This window comes from Neomonachus schauinslandi, chromosome 1 (genome assembly GCF_002201575.2).
Source record: "Neomonachus schauinslandi chromosome 1, ASM220157v2, whole genome shotgun sequence".
NCBI classification, from domain to species: Eukaryota; Metazoa; Chordata; class Mammalia; order Carnivora; family Phocidae; genus Neomonachus; species Neomonachus schauinslandi.
Genome location: NC_058403.1, coordinates 92,467,209 through 92,484,557, shown reverse-complemented (window position 1 = coordinate 92,484,557; position 17,349 = coordinate 92,467,209). Strand labels below are relative to the sequence as shown.

Below are 17,349 nucleotides of genomic sequence, written 5' to 3'. Positions count from 1 at the left end.
TTTTTTTTTTAAAGATTTTATTTATTTATTTGACAGAGAAAGACACAGCGAGAGAGGGAACACAAGCAGGGGGAGTGGGAGAGGGAGAAGCAGACTCCCTGCCGAGCAGGGAGCCCGATGCGGGACTCGATCCAGGGACTCCAGGATCATGACCTGAGCCGAAGGCAGTCGCTTAACCAACTGAGCCACCCAGGCGCCCACGTACAATGCCTTTTTAAACACAATGGGATTGCACGCTATAATGTAAACGTAACTTTTATATATACGGGAAACAAAAAAATTAACATTTGACTCACTTTGTTTTGATATTTGCTTTATTGCAGTGGTCTGACACCAAACCTGCAATATCTCTGTGGTATGCCTATAGATGTTTTAAATTCCCAGGGGAGCACACACTTTAGACAGACAGTAGGAGTTCTAAATGTGGCAATTCCACAGGACACCTCCTATTTGGATAGAATGCTTAATTATAAGGTTGTGGATGGAGGAGAGGAGATTAAGACAGGCTGACACATAACAAATAATTAGCCTTTTCACTCTTTTTCCTCCCATGCCTCCCTCTGGGAGACCAGGCTACTGGTATTTGCAAATGGCAAAAAGAGTAGGACTAAGAGCTGGAAGACTCTAATCTAGTACTTTGTGTATTGCACAATTATCTCACTGGATTTGGAAGGGTATGGATATCAATAAACTGACCACGGATATGAGGTCACAACTGCCATGGTAGTCTTTTGGCATGGCTCACATGCTGGAGTGGGAGATGTTCTAGAATGGTACAGTGTGTAAAAGGAAGAAATGAGCCATCTAGGGATGAAAATGTCCAGATGGTGTTGATTACACATAGGATTGGAAAAAGGATGAAGGGTTTGCTCAGGGACTCATCACACCGTTCATAGCCACTGTTCACAATTATGTGTATGAGTTTCACTTAAAAAACAAAACCAAAAACCAATACCTGTGACGTGCAATAAAGCAAAGCACAAGATGAGGTATGCTAGTATTCCCATGATACATGGGAATACACTCTACAGCAATGCTGGTAGAGAACACCTGAGTCTGGCAGGTCAGGGGTAGAGGAGGGACCATTAACTGCTCTTACATTAAATGTCTCTGGAAGTATGGAAGGAAAAGGATGAAGATGGCAATATGTTTTTACTCTTGTAATTACAGAATTTTGAACCATGGGACTATTTTACATATTTTAAAACTATTAAAAACTTAAAAATTTAAAAATTAACATTCTCAGCCATAAAGCTAGGGTGCTTTCTAGTAAGGATCTAGACTATGAAAACATGGTAAAAACAAGTTAGATTTTCTTTTAATAGTGCTAAACACATTAATCCATACTATTTTCTAGTATGAAGATGGTTTTAGGAATGTATATGTACAAGAATAGGGCAAGCTATTAAGTTAACTTTATTTTTATTTAATATAACTGATGTAGTTACCAGACAAATATATCTTAATGTAACAAAAAGTTATAATTGATGTTCATTATCTATAATATAAAGAATTTCAACATTTTAGTATAGCCAAAGACAATATTTGAATTTTACCCATTTCTGAAATGTAAAATGCACAATTATAATATCCATACTACAGGTCTTACGATTTTAAAGTTTTAGCTAAAACATGAGTCTCTGTAGATAAAAACAAGAATTCTCCTATACCTAAAACAAATAAAATGTGTTACTAATAAAGTGCCACTGGATTAGACAATGCCATTTCAACTATTTCCTTTTTGGAGAGAACACAGGTACATAATAGTATGGAACTAGTCATTTTCATTATACTAGCATAGAACTAGTAATTTGCATTATATTTTATAACAAGCACAAGAGTGCTTATTTATTAGGTATTAACCATAATAATTCCTCTCAAGAAAGATCATAACTATGACTTAAGACAAGCTGTACAGTCATCACTGAATATAGTTTAATGTCTAGAGTTTTTAAAAAATACAATCTCAAACTAAGATAAATCTAAGTCTACAAATGCCAAGAAATAGTTTTAGGGACTTCATATAAATAAAAGAACCTTTCTCTCAATTGTAAAATAGGGGTTTCACCCAATTCTAGGGCGAGAGGAAGAGTGGTGGTTGGTAAAGTTTGGCAACAAGTATGTTTCTAGCAGGTGAAAGCCTGATATGCATTGCTATAAGATGCATCTTTCACATAAGGAAAACATGCTAATTAGATGTAGGCAGCACTTTTCAGGCACTTGACCTCACTTGGTACTTAAGTTGATGTCCAGATGTATACTTAATGGAGAAACATTACACAGTGACTTCAAGTCATGTTCTCACAGAACATCTGTGTTCCATAAGCTAAATCCAAATGTTCCCTGCTAAAATCAAATAATGATGCCATATATCCAATTCAGGGAAAAAAATTTAATAGATTAAAGTTAATAGATTGAATTTTCTCAATTTTAAGATTTTTCCACAATAAATTTTTCATAGCCTTTGTTGTCTATTACTTGTCTGAATGCTAGGAGAAAAAAAGGCTTAAAAACTATGAAATATTATGCCTAAGTCAGAAAATTTTAAACTGTTGATCAGTTCAGTATAACATACAGTTTATGGAAATATGCTTATAGTTTGCTCTTATACTGCTTAAGAGCCACATTTTCTCATAGTAAATTTGTTTCCAGTTCATATTATAGAATTCAGTATGTAAACATTTTCATGTACACAAAAGAGCATTATGAATTTGTTATCTGTTGTCCCTAAATATGTTTGAGAACAACTACATCTTTGTCTGGCTCTAAAAACTATCTTTGGGGTCCATGCCAAAGGAATGCTTTCAGATACATCATTAAGGTTTGAGTTCTAAGATAAGACTACCAAATTCTATTCTAAAATGAAAAAAATATGGCAAGATTCCAGTATAGATGTTACCAATGTTCCCATTTTTTTCTTTAATACTTAGCATATAGGTTAAGTATGTTGATATTAAGGATTTTTTTATTTGCATGTATCATTGTAATACAATTTGGGAAAATTTTGCAATATACTTTCAGGCAGTTAGCTTTAAAATAATGCAACTTCAGCTCTTAGCACAAACAGCCCTGAGAACAATGCATTCAAATTACAGCTCAACTAGAAATAATCTAATTGAGAAACTTTAAAGTTACAAAAACAAATTCTGGAAAAGTTGTAAATTAAAAAAAAAAAGTTACCAACATTTGAGGCACTACCAGACTACAGTACTTTTAAGAGTTGGAAGGACTTTGTAAAAAGAATAAACATACAAAGCTATGTGTGCATATGCACACACTCACATTGTGCTATAATGAAAAATTGTGTCCCCAAATTTTATAGCCTAAACATTTTATTATAGCATCTCCTATCAAAGATATCACGCTCTGGCTGCAGGAGAGTTTTGGTAATCATTATAAAGCATTGATACAGAATTTTGTACCATAAACGGTTAACGGATTCAAGAGCTTGGTTAGCAACAATTTCAAGTGACAGACAGCCCTTGGTCGGGAGAATGAAAGAAACATCATAATTATGTTTATGATGCAAATGCTAAGTCAAAGTAGCAATGATGTGATCTATTTCAGAGGGTATACAACTTTGTAGTAGCAAATAAGATATAACAAAGTCTTCACAGTAGAAATAAAATACTTTGCTCTAGAAACAAATATTCCATTTGTTAATATTGTATATAAATTGGTGAAATGCCTGCAGACAAAAATGGTGTATCACTGTATCAACAGGACAGTCTACACTCTATACATGGTAACCTGTGATATTTAACATTTGCTACAAAAAAGTACAACAAATACTAGGAGTGAACTTTTAATATTTCTGATGTCAAAAAAGAATGAAGTCACTTCTGTTCTATGTTAAAAAATATGTTTACCTGCTTCCTTTTAATATAATTTATAAAGCTTTACTAAAGGAAATATTTTATTCTGGAGAAACATGTATTGACTTATGTGAAAATAAACAGTCCCATATCTTTAAAATCTATACTTATAATTATATATCAGAAGAGTATTTACACTTCATTATCGTACTTAAAATATTTATGCATAAAAGCTTTTGCCATTCAAGGTATGAAGATAGAGATGCATTATTATAATTTACATATGCTTACCTCACAATTGAACATGTATTTATGTGAAGTTTGACAAGTTAGGAACAACAACAAGGGCATGCTAATCCAGAATTCATAGTAAACTAGAACACTAATATGGTTAACCGGGGTCATATGAGTGACCAGCAAGTAGCACAGATTGAGAACTTCCCGGGATTCCTGTGGGTAACAATGCAACCAGCAACAAGTAAAACACACAGTACAGAGTACTAAAAAACTAGAGCAGTATGTAGTAGATATTTAAACGGAATACTGGAAAGAATTTAGCCTAATTCCTAATTGTGCTTTAAATGGGCAAAAGCTAAAATGTTACACTAAAATTATTGACTACAATCTCAGTATTTCTTGTGCTTTAGAATTCTCCTTGCACTTCTTGTTTCTTTTCCAAATGGGTTTGCTGAGGCCAATACAAGATTTAAAAATGTGCACAAATTAAGTAACTAAAACCTTTGGGATCTTCTATTCCTAATGCTATATTCAGTCACTGATTAGATGAGTTACAGCATCATATGTGTTTTCCTCTAGATAATAGAAACAAAGGCTTTTCAGAGATCAAGAGATGATGGGAAAGGTCCCATACTCAGTCTTAGAGAATGAAGGTATTACTGAAGTATTGATTTTGTTCTAAGTTTCATTTCAATATGATTGTTATTAAGTCAAAGGTCCTCACAAACCCTGTGACCATGTCCAGAGTCCTGGAAATAAGATATATATGATCCAAAAGACTAAAGAGAAATGTAGCTGTGTCTCCAAAAACAGTTTTTAAAATAATTTGGTTTGTAGAATTCTTTCCTAGTTATGTTTCATACCAGTAACTGAATTAAGTACATAACAATCAGAAAAAATACATGTACTTCTTAAAATAAGTAAAATAATACTTATCACATAAAGTAACTCTTCTTCCATGATTTACTTTCATTTCACTTTAGAAAAAGTGTACATAAATTTAACAAATGTTCCAAATCAATTTAAAGTAAGAATTTCCAGTTTTTGTCTGACAACTAAATATTTTAATGTCAAAAAAAAATCTCCTTAAAAATGGTTGGAAAGGAGGGACTACTATAAATACCAACAATTTATTCAATGTAAGTAATAAAAAGCACTGCATAGTACCCTAGAAAGCAGGCCACTCCTTTAAATACAGAGAGAGAACAAAAGGAAAAAGCAAAAACATAACTAGAAAGAAACTTCCTATTTTTATGCCGATTACACAGGCCTCCAGTAAAGACCAATAGCTCTAACCAACCCCTGTGCCACTGTCCCTTGCAGACTCCTTTACAATCTGACTAGCTAAGAATAGTCACCCGACAGTTCAATGCCTCTCTGTCAACCACAAGCAAGTATCAAAATCACTACATAGAAGGTTATGTTTAGTCCTCCAACAATTTGGCAAAGAAAAGTATGACTGAGGTAATACAGGTGGCTGCACATGCCTACTAAGATAACCGACACTTTTTGATAACATTATTTCTGTTTAAGGATTTATGCTTGCCACACACAGGCTGAAGCTGTGACAATTCCAATCCATAATCTACTTATTCTATATTAAGTCTGAAATTATTACAGAACAATTCAACTTAAATGTGGTACTTCAATACCACTAGATGCTACATTGTCTGATTTAAAACCCTGGTTTATTATCAACTAAAATTCAGGAATGATTTGCTCAGACAAATCATATCTGCTAAAGCCATCTTATCTGTTTCTTGGACTCACTGAAAACCACAAGAAAGTTATAAGGAAGACACCTACAAAATTAAAAAACCCAGAATTACACAGCTTGATTATTTTAAATTACCAATTGCCTGCAAAACTAACTCAGTACAGTTATTTCAAAACAATTAAAAAAGAAATGAGGTTGCTTATGAAAGCCATAGCTTTGGTGACAACTTAGAACCAAACTTTAGATCTGTGGTTGATCCAGACCTAAACATTTTGCTCATGCCTGATGTTCCCATTTATTTGCAGGGCTTAATGGCTACAGCGTATTCTTCACTCATTGCACACATAACAGACACCTAGAAGGGAAAAATGCAGACAAAAAGTTATTCAGAAAGCAATACATATATAAGATATATTTAATTTATTATATACTGGATATTTGTGGATATTTTATACACATTGACTTTGGAAAGAGGTATCCTAAGTCCAGATAATCTACTTTCTTTAGTTTTCTGAAGTAAAATTTCTCAAATTGTGGTTTTTAAGATAACTTCCAGGGAACAGGGAGAAAAGAGTTATAAATGCCTCAATACTTATTATTAGATATTATACTTCTGAGAGTTAGAATGGAGTAAATCACCTTCACGCTTTAGTAGTCCCATAACACCCTTTCTCATACTTAATAGCTCATATGCTCATCTTCAAAACAAATTTGGGGCTGGCAGTGTCTATCTAGCAAAAAGTGAACTCTGATATTTTCTTTGGTAATGGGTCTCTAAGGGGATCATGGGAAAACTGTCTTATAGAGATCATTCTCAATTTCAGCAGTATTTAAGAACTACATTTCATAGTTGGCATTTTTTGCTAACTAGATTAGGCCACAGTTTTTATAAAAAGCAATCTTCCCATAGGTCTTTACCTGTACATCTTCACCTGCATTGTATTTTCCTTCTATTTCTTTACCTAGTTCACCTTCTGGCAGCTTAAGATCCTCACGAACTTCACCAGTTTCTGTCAGCAGGGAAAGGTAACCATCCTGAATGCATATTAGCTATTAAAAGAAATCATATCATTTGTACTGATTAGACTATATTCACTCTTTGTAATATTTACATAGTTAAGTTGCAATCCACATTAATTTGTACAGCTACACAGTAATACGTTAATATACTCTTAGAGCTTAAAGATGCTAAACATACAAAAGTATAAAAGATGTATAGACTAAAAGTGTAAGTTCACTTCTTCCTGCACACCACCTTCCCCCAAATCTATATACATAGTATGTCCTGAAGAATTCACATTTATGTACACAATACAAATATAGTTGCTTTAAAAAAATAAATGGCAATCTAAAGTGATTCCCTTTCCAAGGGGCCTGCTCGTGCCCCTCTTCAGGAAAGTATCAACTTGGAATAAATCTGGCATGCCTTAGGTTGTTGGGGGAGAGGGGACGTTTGTTCCCTTTGCCTTCCTTTGGCTACCTACACATATACTTCAATCCCTCCTGGATAGATTGTGCCCTCTTCTCATTCACACGCTGAAGGTGTCCTCTTCCTTAGGACAGGATTGATGGGTAGCAGGTTTCTTTAATCACCAACTATGACCTTCCCACCAAAGGGTAAAACTATATCTACAGAATTGGTCGTGGTGGATGACTTGGCTGTGAGGGTGTGGCCATTAATACGGTGACAGAAGATGACAAGAGAACTCTTCAAGACATCGACACCTTCTACAACACCTCCATTGAGGAGATGCCTCTCAATGTTGCTGACCTCATCTGAGGGGCTGCCCTGCTATCTAGCCCTACCCAGGGTTCAGTCCATGGGGAGCTGAAGAGAAGTAGGAGTGGGGAGGAAAGGGAGCCATGGGATGGACATCTTGTCATTTTTTTTCTTTGAATAAATGTACTTTTTGAGACAAAAGAACAAAAATAAATGGGACATTACAGGTATTTTTCAGCAAGTTGTTTTCACTTAACAATACGTCTTAGAAATCTTTCCAACTTGGAAACTATGGACCTACTTTAGTCTCTTTAACCACTTCACAACTGCATAGATAGATTGTAACTGATTTAACTGTTTTCCCATTAATGGGCATAAAGTTAATTTTAGTTTTCTATGATTACAATGTGTTTTATAATTTGATTATGAACAAATTTCAGTGGCAAACTTTTGGTCTTCAGTTCACTACTAACAACATTAGATTTTTTAAAAGACAAACACTAGCTTGTTGATGGTATTAATGAGACAAACCCAGTCTAACCTTCAAAAAGGCACAGTTTTGATATCACTCAATTTTTTTAAATTATAGGAATGAGGAAATGGCCAGGCCATACTCATTTATTCTCAAAGCATGTACACCATCAGTATGCCTATAATTCTAACAGATTTTATAAAAGGCAGTTGTTCAGAACATTGACAAACACAAAAGGGGTCAGAGATATGATCCTTACCTCCCTATAATTACTATGACATAACACAAGCATACTATAGAGATAGTTTTCAAAGCTCTCTTCTATGGCACTACCAACCAAATCTGGCTATGGCTTTCCACAGATACCCCAACAAGAGATTTCAGCTTTTGCATATGTCTAAAATCTGAAAACCAAAAAACTACCCTACAAAGCAACCACAAATACTTTTAATTCATCTTTACACCACTCAAACATTTGTAATGTGGTTGGTAGAGGAGTGAGAAACAAGCAGGTTGAGGCAGAAGTGTGGTTTTTTTTGATCATACCAATCTTTGTGTACACTACAAAGTGTACATACTATGTATATAGATATCAAAATAAGTCTAGTTACCATCTGTCACCATACAATTGACCCCCTTTACCCATTTCACTCATCTCCACCTCCCTCCTTTCTAATAACCAACTACTAATCTGCTCTATAAGTTCTGTTTTGCTTTTGTTCACTTGTTTTTTACATTTCATGTGTAAGTGAAATCATATACTACTATTTATCTTTCTCTCTCTGACTTATTTCACTTAGCATAATACATTCAAGTACCATCCAGGTTGTTGGAAATGTCAGCATTTCCTTTTCGATGGCTGAGTAGTAGTCTACTGTGTATGTATGTATGTATGTATATATGATGTATGATATATATATATATACGTATATATATATATATATATATATCACATCTTCTTTATCCATTTGTCCATTAATGGGCATTTAGATTGTTTCCATATCTTGGCTATTGTAAATAATGCTGCAATGAACTTCTGGGTGCATATATCTTTTGAAATTAGTGTTTACATTTTCTTCATATAAATACCCAGAAGTGATATACCAGGATCATATGGTAGTTCTACTTTTATTTTTTGAGGAGCCTCCATATTGTTTTCCATAGTGGCTGCACCAATTTACATTCCCAGAAACAGTGCATGAAGGTTCTTTTTCTCCAGATCTTCTCCAACACTCGTTACTTTTTGTCTTTTTGATAATAGCCATTCTAACAGGTATGAGGTGATATCTCATTGTGATTTTAATTTGAATTTCCCTGGCAATTAGTGATGTTGAATTCCTTCTCCTGTACCTGTTGACCATCTGTATCTCTTCTTTGGAAAAATGTCTATTAAAATCCTCTGCCCATTTTTAAATCAAATTGCTTGCAGTTTTTTTTTTTTTGCTATTGAGTTGAATTCTTTATATATTTTGGATATTATTGGATATGTGTTTTGCAAATATTTTCTCCCATTCAGTAGACAGCCCTTTCATCTTCTTGATGGTTTCCTTTGCTGTACAGAAGCTTCTTAGTTTGAGGCAGTCCCACTTGTTTATTTTTGCTTTTGTTGCCTTTGCTTTTGTTGTCAGATCCAAAAACTTAATGCCAAGACCAATGTAAAGAAGCTTACCACCAATGTTTTCTTTAATGGTTTCAGGTCTTACATTCAAGTCTTTAACCCATTTTGAGTTAATTTTTGTGTATGGTGCAATATAGTCTAGTTTCATTCTTTTGCATGTGGCTGTCCAGTTTTCCCAACACCATTTATTGTATAATTTTAAACAATTAGCCGCAGGCTTACAAGATAGATCTTTTTGATTTTGGCCCTTTTAGCAATTCCCTGAAGCAGAACTGGTTTATTTCAAGAATTAAAAGTTCCACTGTCATTAGTGACTGAAACATAAAAGCCAAATAATAATACTGATACTTGGTATTTATTTATATAATGGTGGTTTTTATTTCTAAAGAGTTAAGAATTCATGAGTTAAACTGTGGGATGAAAGAAAAAGCATTTCAAATAAAAAATGTATAGACAATATAAAACATCTAGTAAAACAACATATTTTAAAAATTAAACATCTTATTAAAATAAATTGCTATGTGAAATAAAGTTAAAATTTTCAAAAATAAAACTAAACTATAGAAAAATAGAATTAAATAATGAAAATTATTTTATCTTCTTACATAAATTATTTAAAAATTTTCAGATATACAGAAAAGTTGCAAAAATAATACATCAAAATCCCATATCTTTTCCCCAGACTCACCCACTGTTAACATTTAACTACATGTGCATTTTTTCTCTTTCTGTGTATAGGAATACATAAAATACATACAAGATACATTCTTATTCTTTTCTTCTTTTTACTGAACCATTTGAGAGTATGTTTTAAACATCATGACTCTTTCGCAATAAATACTTGTGTATTTTCCTAAGAAAGACAAACTCTTATATAATCAGCTTATTTTTCAAAATTAAAAAATACAGTATTGCTAAAATATTATTTAATATATAGTCCATTCAAATTTGCCAATTGTTCCAATATTGTCTTTGATAGAAACTTTTTCCTCCCAACTCCAGGTTCATACCTTGTATTTATTTGGTGTGGATAGGTGCATGAAGACCACCACAGCACAATAAATATCACTGAAAAGGCTCACAGAGCTAAATTTTTTAAATGAACAGAAATAAGTATTATAGGCTGATTTGATAACAAAGAGGTGTGCTTACTGAGTACTTACTGTGCAAGGCACTGCTCTAAGTAATAACTAATTAAACCTCACAATGATCCCATGAGGAGTTTATTATTCTTATCCTCATTTTATAAATAAAGAAAAAAAGGTGAGAGGTTAAGTAACCTGCCAACTAAGGTCACATAATTAGTAAGTGTTAAAGTAAGGATTGGGACCCATCCTGTCTGGTTTGAGTCATTCTCTTATCCATGATACAGTGTAGACTACATACCAAATGCTGAGACGGGATAAGGCAAGCGAGGCACTAATTTTGAGTGCATAATTTAAGGTGGCACCAAAAAAATTCATCAGTGATCAAACAAATATTTTAAAACTAGAATCAATGCAAAAATTCCATGATGAACAAAATATCAAAATTTTAAATAAAGACAGAATTTGAGTTACTGATTTTTCCTTTTTGCCTAAGGCTCCTTATGTGACTTGACACTGTTAGTGGTCCTGTTTTTATTTAAAATCTTGTGCTCACTTACCTCATTCCCCTACACCCTGCTATATCCCTAAATAAAACCCAAACCAAATTTTTCCTTTATGTTAAATCTTGAGCTCCAATCAATGATTAATTTGATCACAGTAATAATTACTGATGAATCACTGATACTATCTTTCTGAAACACTCAAAGACAAAAGCGTTCTATATTGAATGCATATTAATGTATATAATGAATATTGAACATTCAAAGCATTCACATGTCAAGGATGAAAACAGAAATCCATTTTTGGCACAAGAAAAGTGTATGCTTAGCCTTACGCATTTAACAAATGTTTATTGAGCACCCACTATAAGCCATGTCTAAATAAGGTCATCCAGGTAGAAATTGACAGAACTAGATCCAAACCCAACTGCCTGACTAAAAAAAACCCATATGCTATTATCATAATAAGACAATTCAAATTTCTACAAACACTCCAAAGCAACCTAGAAAACATAAGTGGGAAAGTGAAAATACAAAACTGCTTACTAGATTAAAACTATGTAAAAATATTTTTACATGTGGACAAAGAGTAAAAGGAAATCATATGTTAATTGCAGTTGATGATAACATGCTTGAAAAATTATATAACACAATAAAAGGTATAGTAAGAAATCAGTTTAAAATGAATAAAAAAAATCTAAGTGTCACACTTATATTTTTCACTGTGTAAAACGAACAGAATTCTATGTATGGTATGCTTAACAGTGAGATTGAAGACTTACAAGAAAGACTTTAGTTATGATTAATCTGAGCTCCCACATCCTATGAGGTCAATGGTTTGGTTATCACCAATACTCCAAAACAACAAAATGCTATCATTAAACATGACCTATCCAAATGCATAATTGGAGCTACAAGTTGGAAGTCTATACCTATAATTCAACTAAAGGTCACAGCATGGTCACTGAATGTAAATAAAACAATTACATAGTTTTGCATTTTCTTAACCACATGTAGTGGCCATATGTTTTCTTTATATTAATGGCTTTCAACTTACTTCCCTATTTAAGAATACCAAATTCTGATTCACATTCATTAATACACAAACTTGGTTGGTGGAACATGAATTCCAAAGATTTCTTAAAAGTCTTAGGTTTGAGAAGTAAAAAGAAATAAAACATCCAGGAGGGAGTTATCTAAATTGGGAATATTTTACAACAAACTGAATAGCTGTTTCACTAAACATTGAACTTATTCAGTCACAATATGCAATCATGTGGTCTGAGAAATAATAAGACATGTCCAACTTTTTAAAAACGCAAAAATGTTAAAAAAAAAAAAAAACCCAGCAAATTAGCCTTAATTCTAGATAAGGTTCAAGGGTTAAATATCACTATTTTTCTAATTTCTAAAATAGGTGGTGCCTAATATTTGGTTAGAAAAATCTACAAAACTACTACCAGGTTTTGTTAAATTACAGTTGATAGTAGAATGTATTTGCAACTTTAGGAAACAAAGCAGCATTTTAAAGGAAGTTAGTACTCACTTGATAATCATTTCTCTTAATATTTGGAACATCCATGTTGTGAGTAGAAGGGCAAATATCTTCATATTTTTTGCCAGTGAAAATATCAATTCCAACAAGGTGAACCTAACAAGGAAGGGAGAACAGGAAACCTGCTTAATCTTTGCCAAGTATATCACTCATTATATACACAAGAGCACAATACCAAAGCTGATCATGACAGATTCTTTCTCTTTCCAAGGTCATCTAATTTTATTTTCTTAAAAAAAAAATGCAGTGGTCATAGAATTGAGAAGCAGTGAACTACTAAACAATTTCATGACATATCAAGACCCAATATCATACACAGCCCAGTAATTCAATTATAAGGGTGCATAAGAGAAATGAAGTTGTGTTAGACCAGGTTTTCTCATCTGTAAATTGGATATTCCAAGTCACTACGATTCAGGTAATTTTCAATTACCAGCTAATGAAACATTATAAAGGCCCCAAAAGGAAATGCTACCTTTCAGTATTCAAAGCAATAGCTGGTCACCGCGAAATTGTGGTAAGAAAAAAATGTAATTATTACAAACAAAGTTATAAATATGGAAATCTCATGTTCTGTACTGGAATGCAAATGATCAAAATCCCAACGCAAAGAGAGATCTGGAAGGGCACTTACCTTGGCATGACCGTGCTTTCCAGTTTTGGAAGTTGACATCTCCACTATTTTGCATGGTCTTCCTTTGAGAACCACGAAGCCGTTTTTGCGCAGGGCTGAGCACTGCATAGGGTAAGTGCTGGAAGCCCCAGCATCTCCAGTAGTGAAATCAATTTCATCCGCCATGGTGGGCTGGGGAGATGGTAGCTTTTCCGAGGGAACTACGCAAAAAGTTTGTGTTTGCTTTTTAACAACGGGAACGCAGCCAGGGAAACATCGCATTTCGAACAGGTTACGTACCAAGCATCATGGATCAATAGATTTTTTTCATTTATAAAACACCCACCCAAGAATAGTGGGCACTTTCTAACTCCGGCCTCCTTATAAACTTTTCTAACCATTGGTGGGGAGGTGGGGAGATGGGGAGGGAAGTCGCAGATGAGCTCGCTGAGGGTGGGGGATATACCCGCCCTGGGCACTCACCCGCGCTGGAGGCAGCAAATCCTGACCCCCATTGTCCCACCGCAAGAAGAGCCGGCGACCTTCCCGCATCGCGCCGCGCCACCCGGCCCTCCGCCGCCGCCCTTATCCCACTGCGGGGGACCCAGCCCAGGCCGCACGTCCCCGTGAAGGATGGGGATAACGGGACCTGGCCAACAGCACCTGGCCCTCGGGCAGCGGGCTTGCACTCCGCCCTCCAGGCTGCGGCGCCGTCGCCCCGGCCTCTCAGGCGCCCCCTTGTCCTGCCGGCATCCCCGGCCCGGCCGGGCCCGGCCCCGCAAGGGCCTGAGCGCTGGCGGGTCCCGCGCTCGCCTCCGTTCCCCCATCCATCCTTCCTCCTTCCCTCGTTCAGGACTCGGCTCTGGCCGCCTTCTCCCGCCGCCTTTTCCGGCCCTGCCTCGCTTTGGTCCCGGCCCCACCAGCTTTTCCCCTGTCTTCACCTTTCAGCAGGGGAAGAGATTCTCTCGCCTGCGCACCGGCGCCGGTCCCCTACAGCTGCGGCGGCGGCAGCGGTGGCGGCCCCGGCAGTTCCAAGAGACGGGGCGGGGCCGCCACACTTTCCACACCCCGGCCTCCCCGCCCTTTCCCGCCCCCACCTCAGCCCCACTTCCGGGATAGGTCCCGGCGCGTCACAGGCACCGCCCTCTCGGGCTACCATTGGTTACAAGGTTCATGAGGCCCGCCCAGTCACGTGAAGCGCGCCCTGGCAACCCCACGTGCTGCGGATTAGTGCATTTCCGGCGTGAAGAGCACTTTCTGGAGTCCTGTTGCTGAGGGTGAACTCAATGGTAAGGAAACTTGCTACCTCAAACTTTTGGGTTTCGTTGCACTCTGGTCCCAGTCGAAGTTAAAACGAGAACCAAACCACGCCCTTGGTGGCCCTTGCCTTCAGGTGCCTGGTGGTTGTCACGTGACTGTTGTCAGGCCGCCCGAGGCAAGCGAATTCAATGGGTGTCCTGCGTGGTTATGGAGGGAACTTTGGGGTCGAACTTCTGGCCCAGGTTGGTGGTCGAAACCACACTTGTTCCTCGAGGAAGAGCCCAAGTGCAGTATTTTATTACCGGCTCAGCCCCGCCGACTCACGGCACTCCAGACATCCGTGAGATTCTGGCAGTAATTGCCACTGGGTGTCTGGGCAGGGTCAGCAGTGCCCTCAGGGGTGGGAACTGCTTAGACATCCCAGAACCAAACAGCAGCGTGAAATGACCCAGCCCATTCCTCACACTAGGCAGTTGTGGAGTTGGAGGTGAATGGGTGTCCGACTCCTACCGCATAATCCCGTCCAGAAACTCAGACCAGTCCAGTTCTGACAAACTTGGCTCTTCTTTCCTCTTGGCGCTGGCATTCCTTTGAGTTTGAGGTATTTTCATAGTCCATTAGAGCAGTTGGTTGTCTTCATAATCGACCAGGAGCCAATAGAGACTTGACTAGGATTAAGGACCAAGGTTCTTAAAAGAAATCCATTTCACAATGCACTACATTCTACTTTGGAGAGGTGACTTACACTCCCCAGTTTATGTGTTCCTGTAATTTTGTATTGCTGTCTCATGAATAGTTAGTCCCCTTTCTCACATTACTATGTGGCTCTGCCGTTTGCACAGATATTTCACACATGTGGAATTTAACCTTTATAATAAGCAAGAGAACTCCCATAAACTGAATTCAGCCCATAGCTAATATTTGAAAGAGTCAAATTAGAGCCCTGGTTCATGAGTCCACTTTGCTTTTCCTTATACCACCTAACTTTTCCCTATCTAATGTTATTAGAATGATTGCTAGCATTTATGTGAGTGGGTAGGGCATTAAATGTTTTATGTGCATTATTCCTTTAATCTTAACTGTTACTCTTTTTTTTAACCTCAAGTTTATTAAGTTATAATTTATACAAAGTAAAATTTACCCTTTTTAGTTCTGTGAGTTTTAAAAAACATAGGCAGTTATGTAACTACCACAATAATCAAAGAATATTTGCCTCATTCCAAAAGTTTCCTCCTGCCTCTTTGTGGCCATCCCCTCCCCCCACGCCCAGCCCCTGGCAACCATTAACAACTACTGTTTTATCTACATTTTTAATTGTGAGAAAAAAGCAGAGAAGAGTAATTTGCCCCAAATCACACAGCTGGCAAATCAGAGAGCCAAGATTGAACTCTAGGCAGTTTGGTCCACAATCACTGCTTTAACTACCATCATTACTGCATTTGCATAAGATTTGGATTTGGAATCAAATGATCTGGCTTCATTCATTCAACAAATACAGTCAATTCTAGTGAAGTTGCTGGAATACTTAATCAGCAAATACTGACCCATTGCTCCTAAGGGAAATGCAGAGTTAGGTTCCTGTGAGCCTCTGGTCACAACATTTTTGTCAACTGACCAATTTATAGTTTTATGTATGTTTTAGTTTAAGAACACCTTATTTAATATATATTGATTCATTAACATTTAACTCACAGCCAACAGCACTATAATTATGCCTGAGGGGAGCTTATCTAACACATGTATTTTCTCTGTAAGGCACATCACAGTCTTCTTGTGCTTAGAAACACTACACAGCATTTTAGCACTATAATTCAGGGCCATTTTAAATAGCCATGTCACCAACAGAAGTCACAAAAATGTGAGAAGTGGCACTAATAGACTGAAAAGAAACACTTGTTTAATTTGACAGCTGTAATAAGAAGGCAGAACATCACCTCGTTTGACCTCAGCTAGGAAAATATGCATTGGATGGCTTCTATCTTTTGCTGTTCTGTGCTTGTCCATAAATGACTCTGAAAGCAGCGCTAGTACTGATTACAAGTAAATTGAATGCATAGGAAATTCACAAATATGAGGTCTATGAATAATGGGGATTCACTGTTTTTATTTTAGTATCCTTAGCACTGAAATTACCATGTTGATCAAGACAGCCCCTTGTTCATTAGGTGCTTGCAGGCTACTACAGGATACAATTTACCAATTTTAACACATAAAATAAATACTGCTAAAGAAAAAACTACAGGGTATTGAAAAAAGGGTCTCCTCCTCATCTAGTCTAGGTGTTGTCCAACTGAAATATAAGGTAAGCCACACGTAATTTTGAGTTTTGTTGTAGCCACATTAAAAATGTTAAAAAAGAGATAAAAATAAATTTCAATAATATATTTTATTTAACCCAATATATCCAAAATATCTCATATATAACCAATATAAAATTATTAATAAGATAATTTTATAATTTTTTAAACTGAGCCTTCAATCTCCTGTGTAGAGCACATCTCAATTCAGACTATTCATATTTTAAGTGCTCAGTAGGTATTTATGACTGGTGGCTATCACATTGGACATCACAGGTCTAAAAGATTTCAAGACTGCTTCTTTAGGAGTGAATATATCAATCTGACATGAGAAAAATGAGTAGAAGTTGGCAATGAGGAGGGTTTTGGAAAGAGCATTTTAGGCAAAGGGATTGGGGGTATAAAGACTTAATAGATGAGAAAATTGTGGTATCATGGTTAATATCTTAATGGTGAA

The 17,349-nt window shown here is 36.3% G+C and overlaps 1 protein-coding gene and 1 non-coding gene across 2 annotated transcripts; one reads left to right on the top strand and one right to left on the bottom strand.

The window, feature by feature from the left end:
* Positions 1-5,630: 5,630 nt before the first annotated feature.
* On the bottom strand, positions 5,631-14,361 carry EIF5A2 (eukaryotic translation initiation factor 5A2). Its single transcript, XM_021702646.1, has 5 exons — positions 14,277-14,361; positions 13,357-13,556; positions 12,714-12,818; positions 6,688-6,819; positions 5,631-6,124 (listed from the first exon to the last, which is right to left on the bottom strand). The coding sequence occupies exons 2-5, from the start codon at positions 13,519-13,521 to the stop codon at positions 6,065-6,067; spliced, it is 462 nt and encodes a 153-aa protein (XP_021558321.1). The 5' UTR covers positions 13,522-13,556; positions 14,277-14,361; the 3' UTR covers positions 5,631-6,064.
* On the top strand, positions 7,116-7,257 carry LOC123323198. Its single transcript, XR_006539272.1, has one exon. It is a non-coding gene; the product is annotated as a small nucleolar RNA SNORA67 (small nucleolar RNA).
* Positions 14,362-17,349: the final 2,988 nt, after the last annotated feature.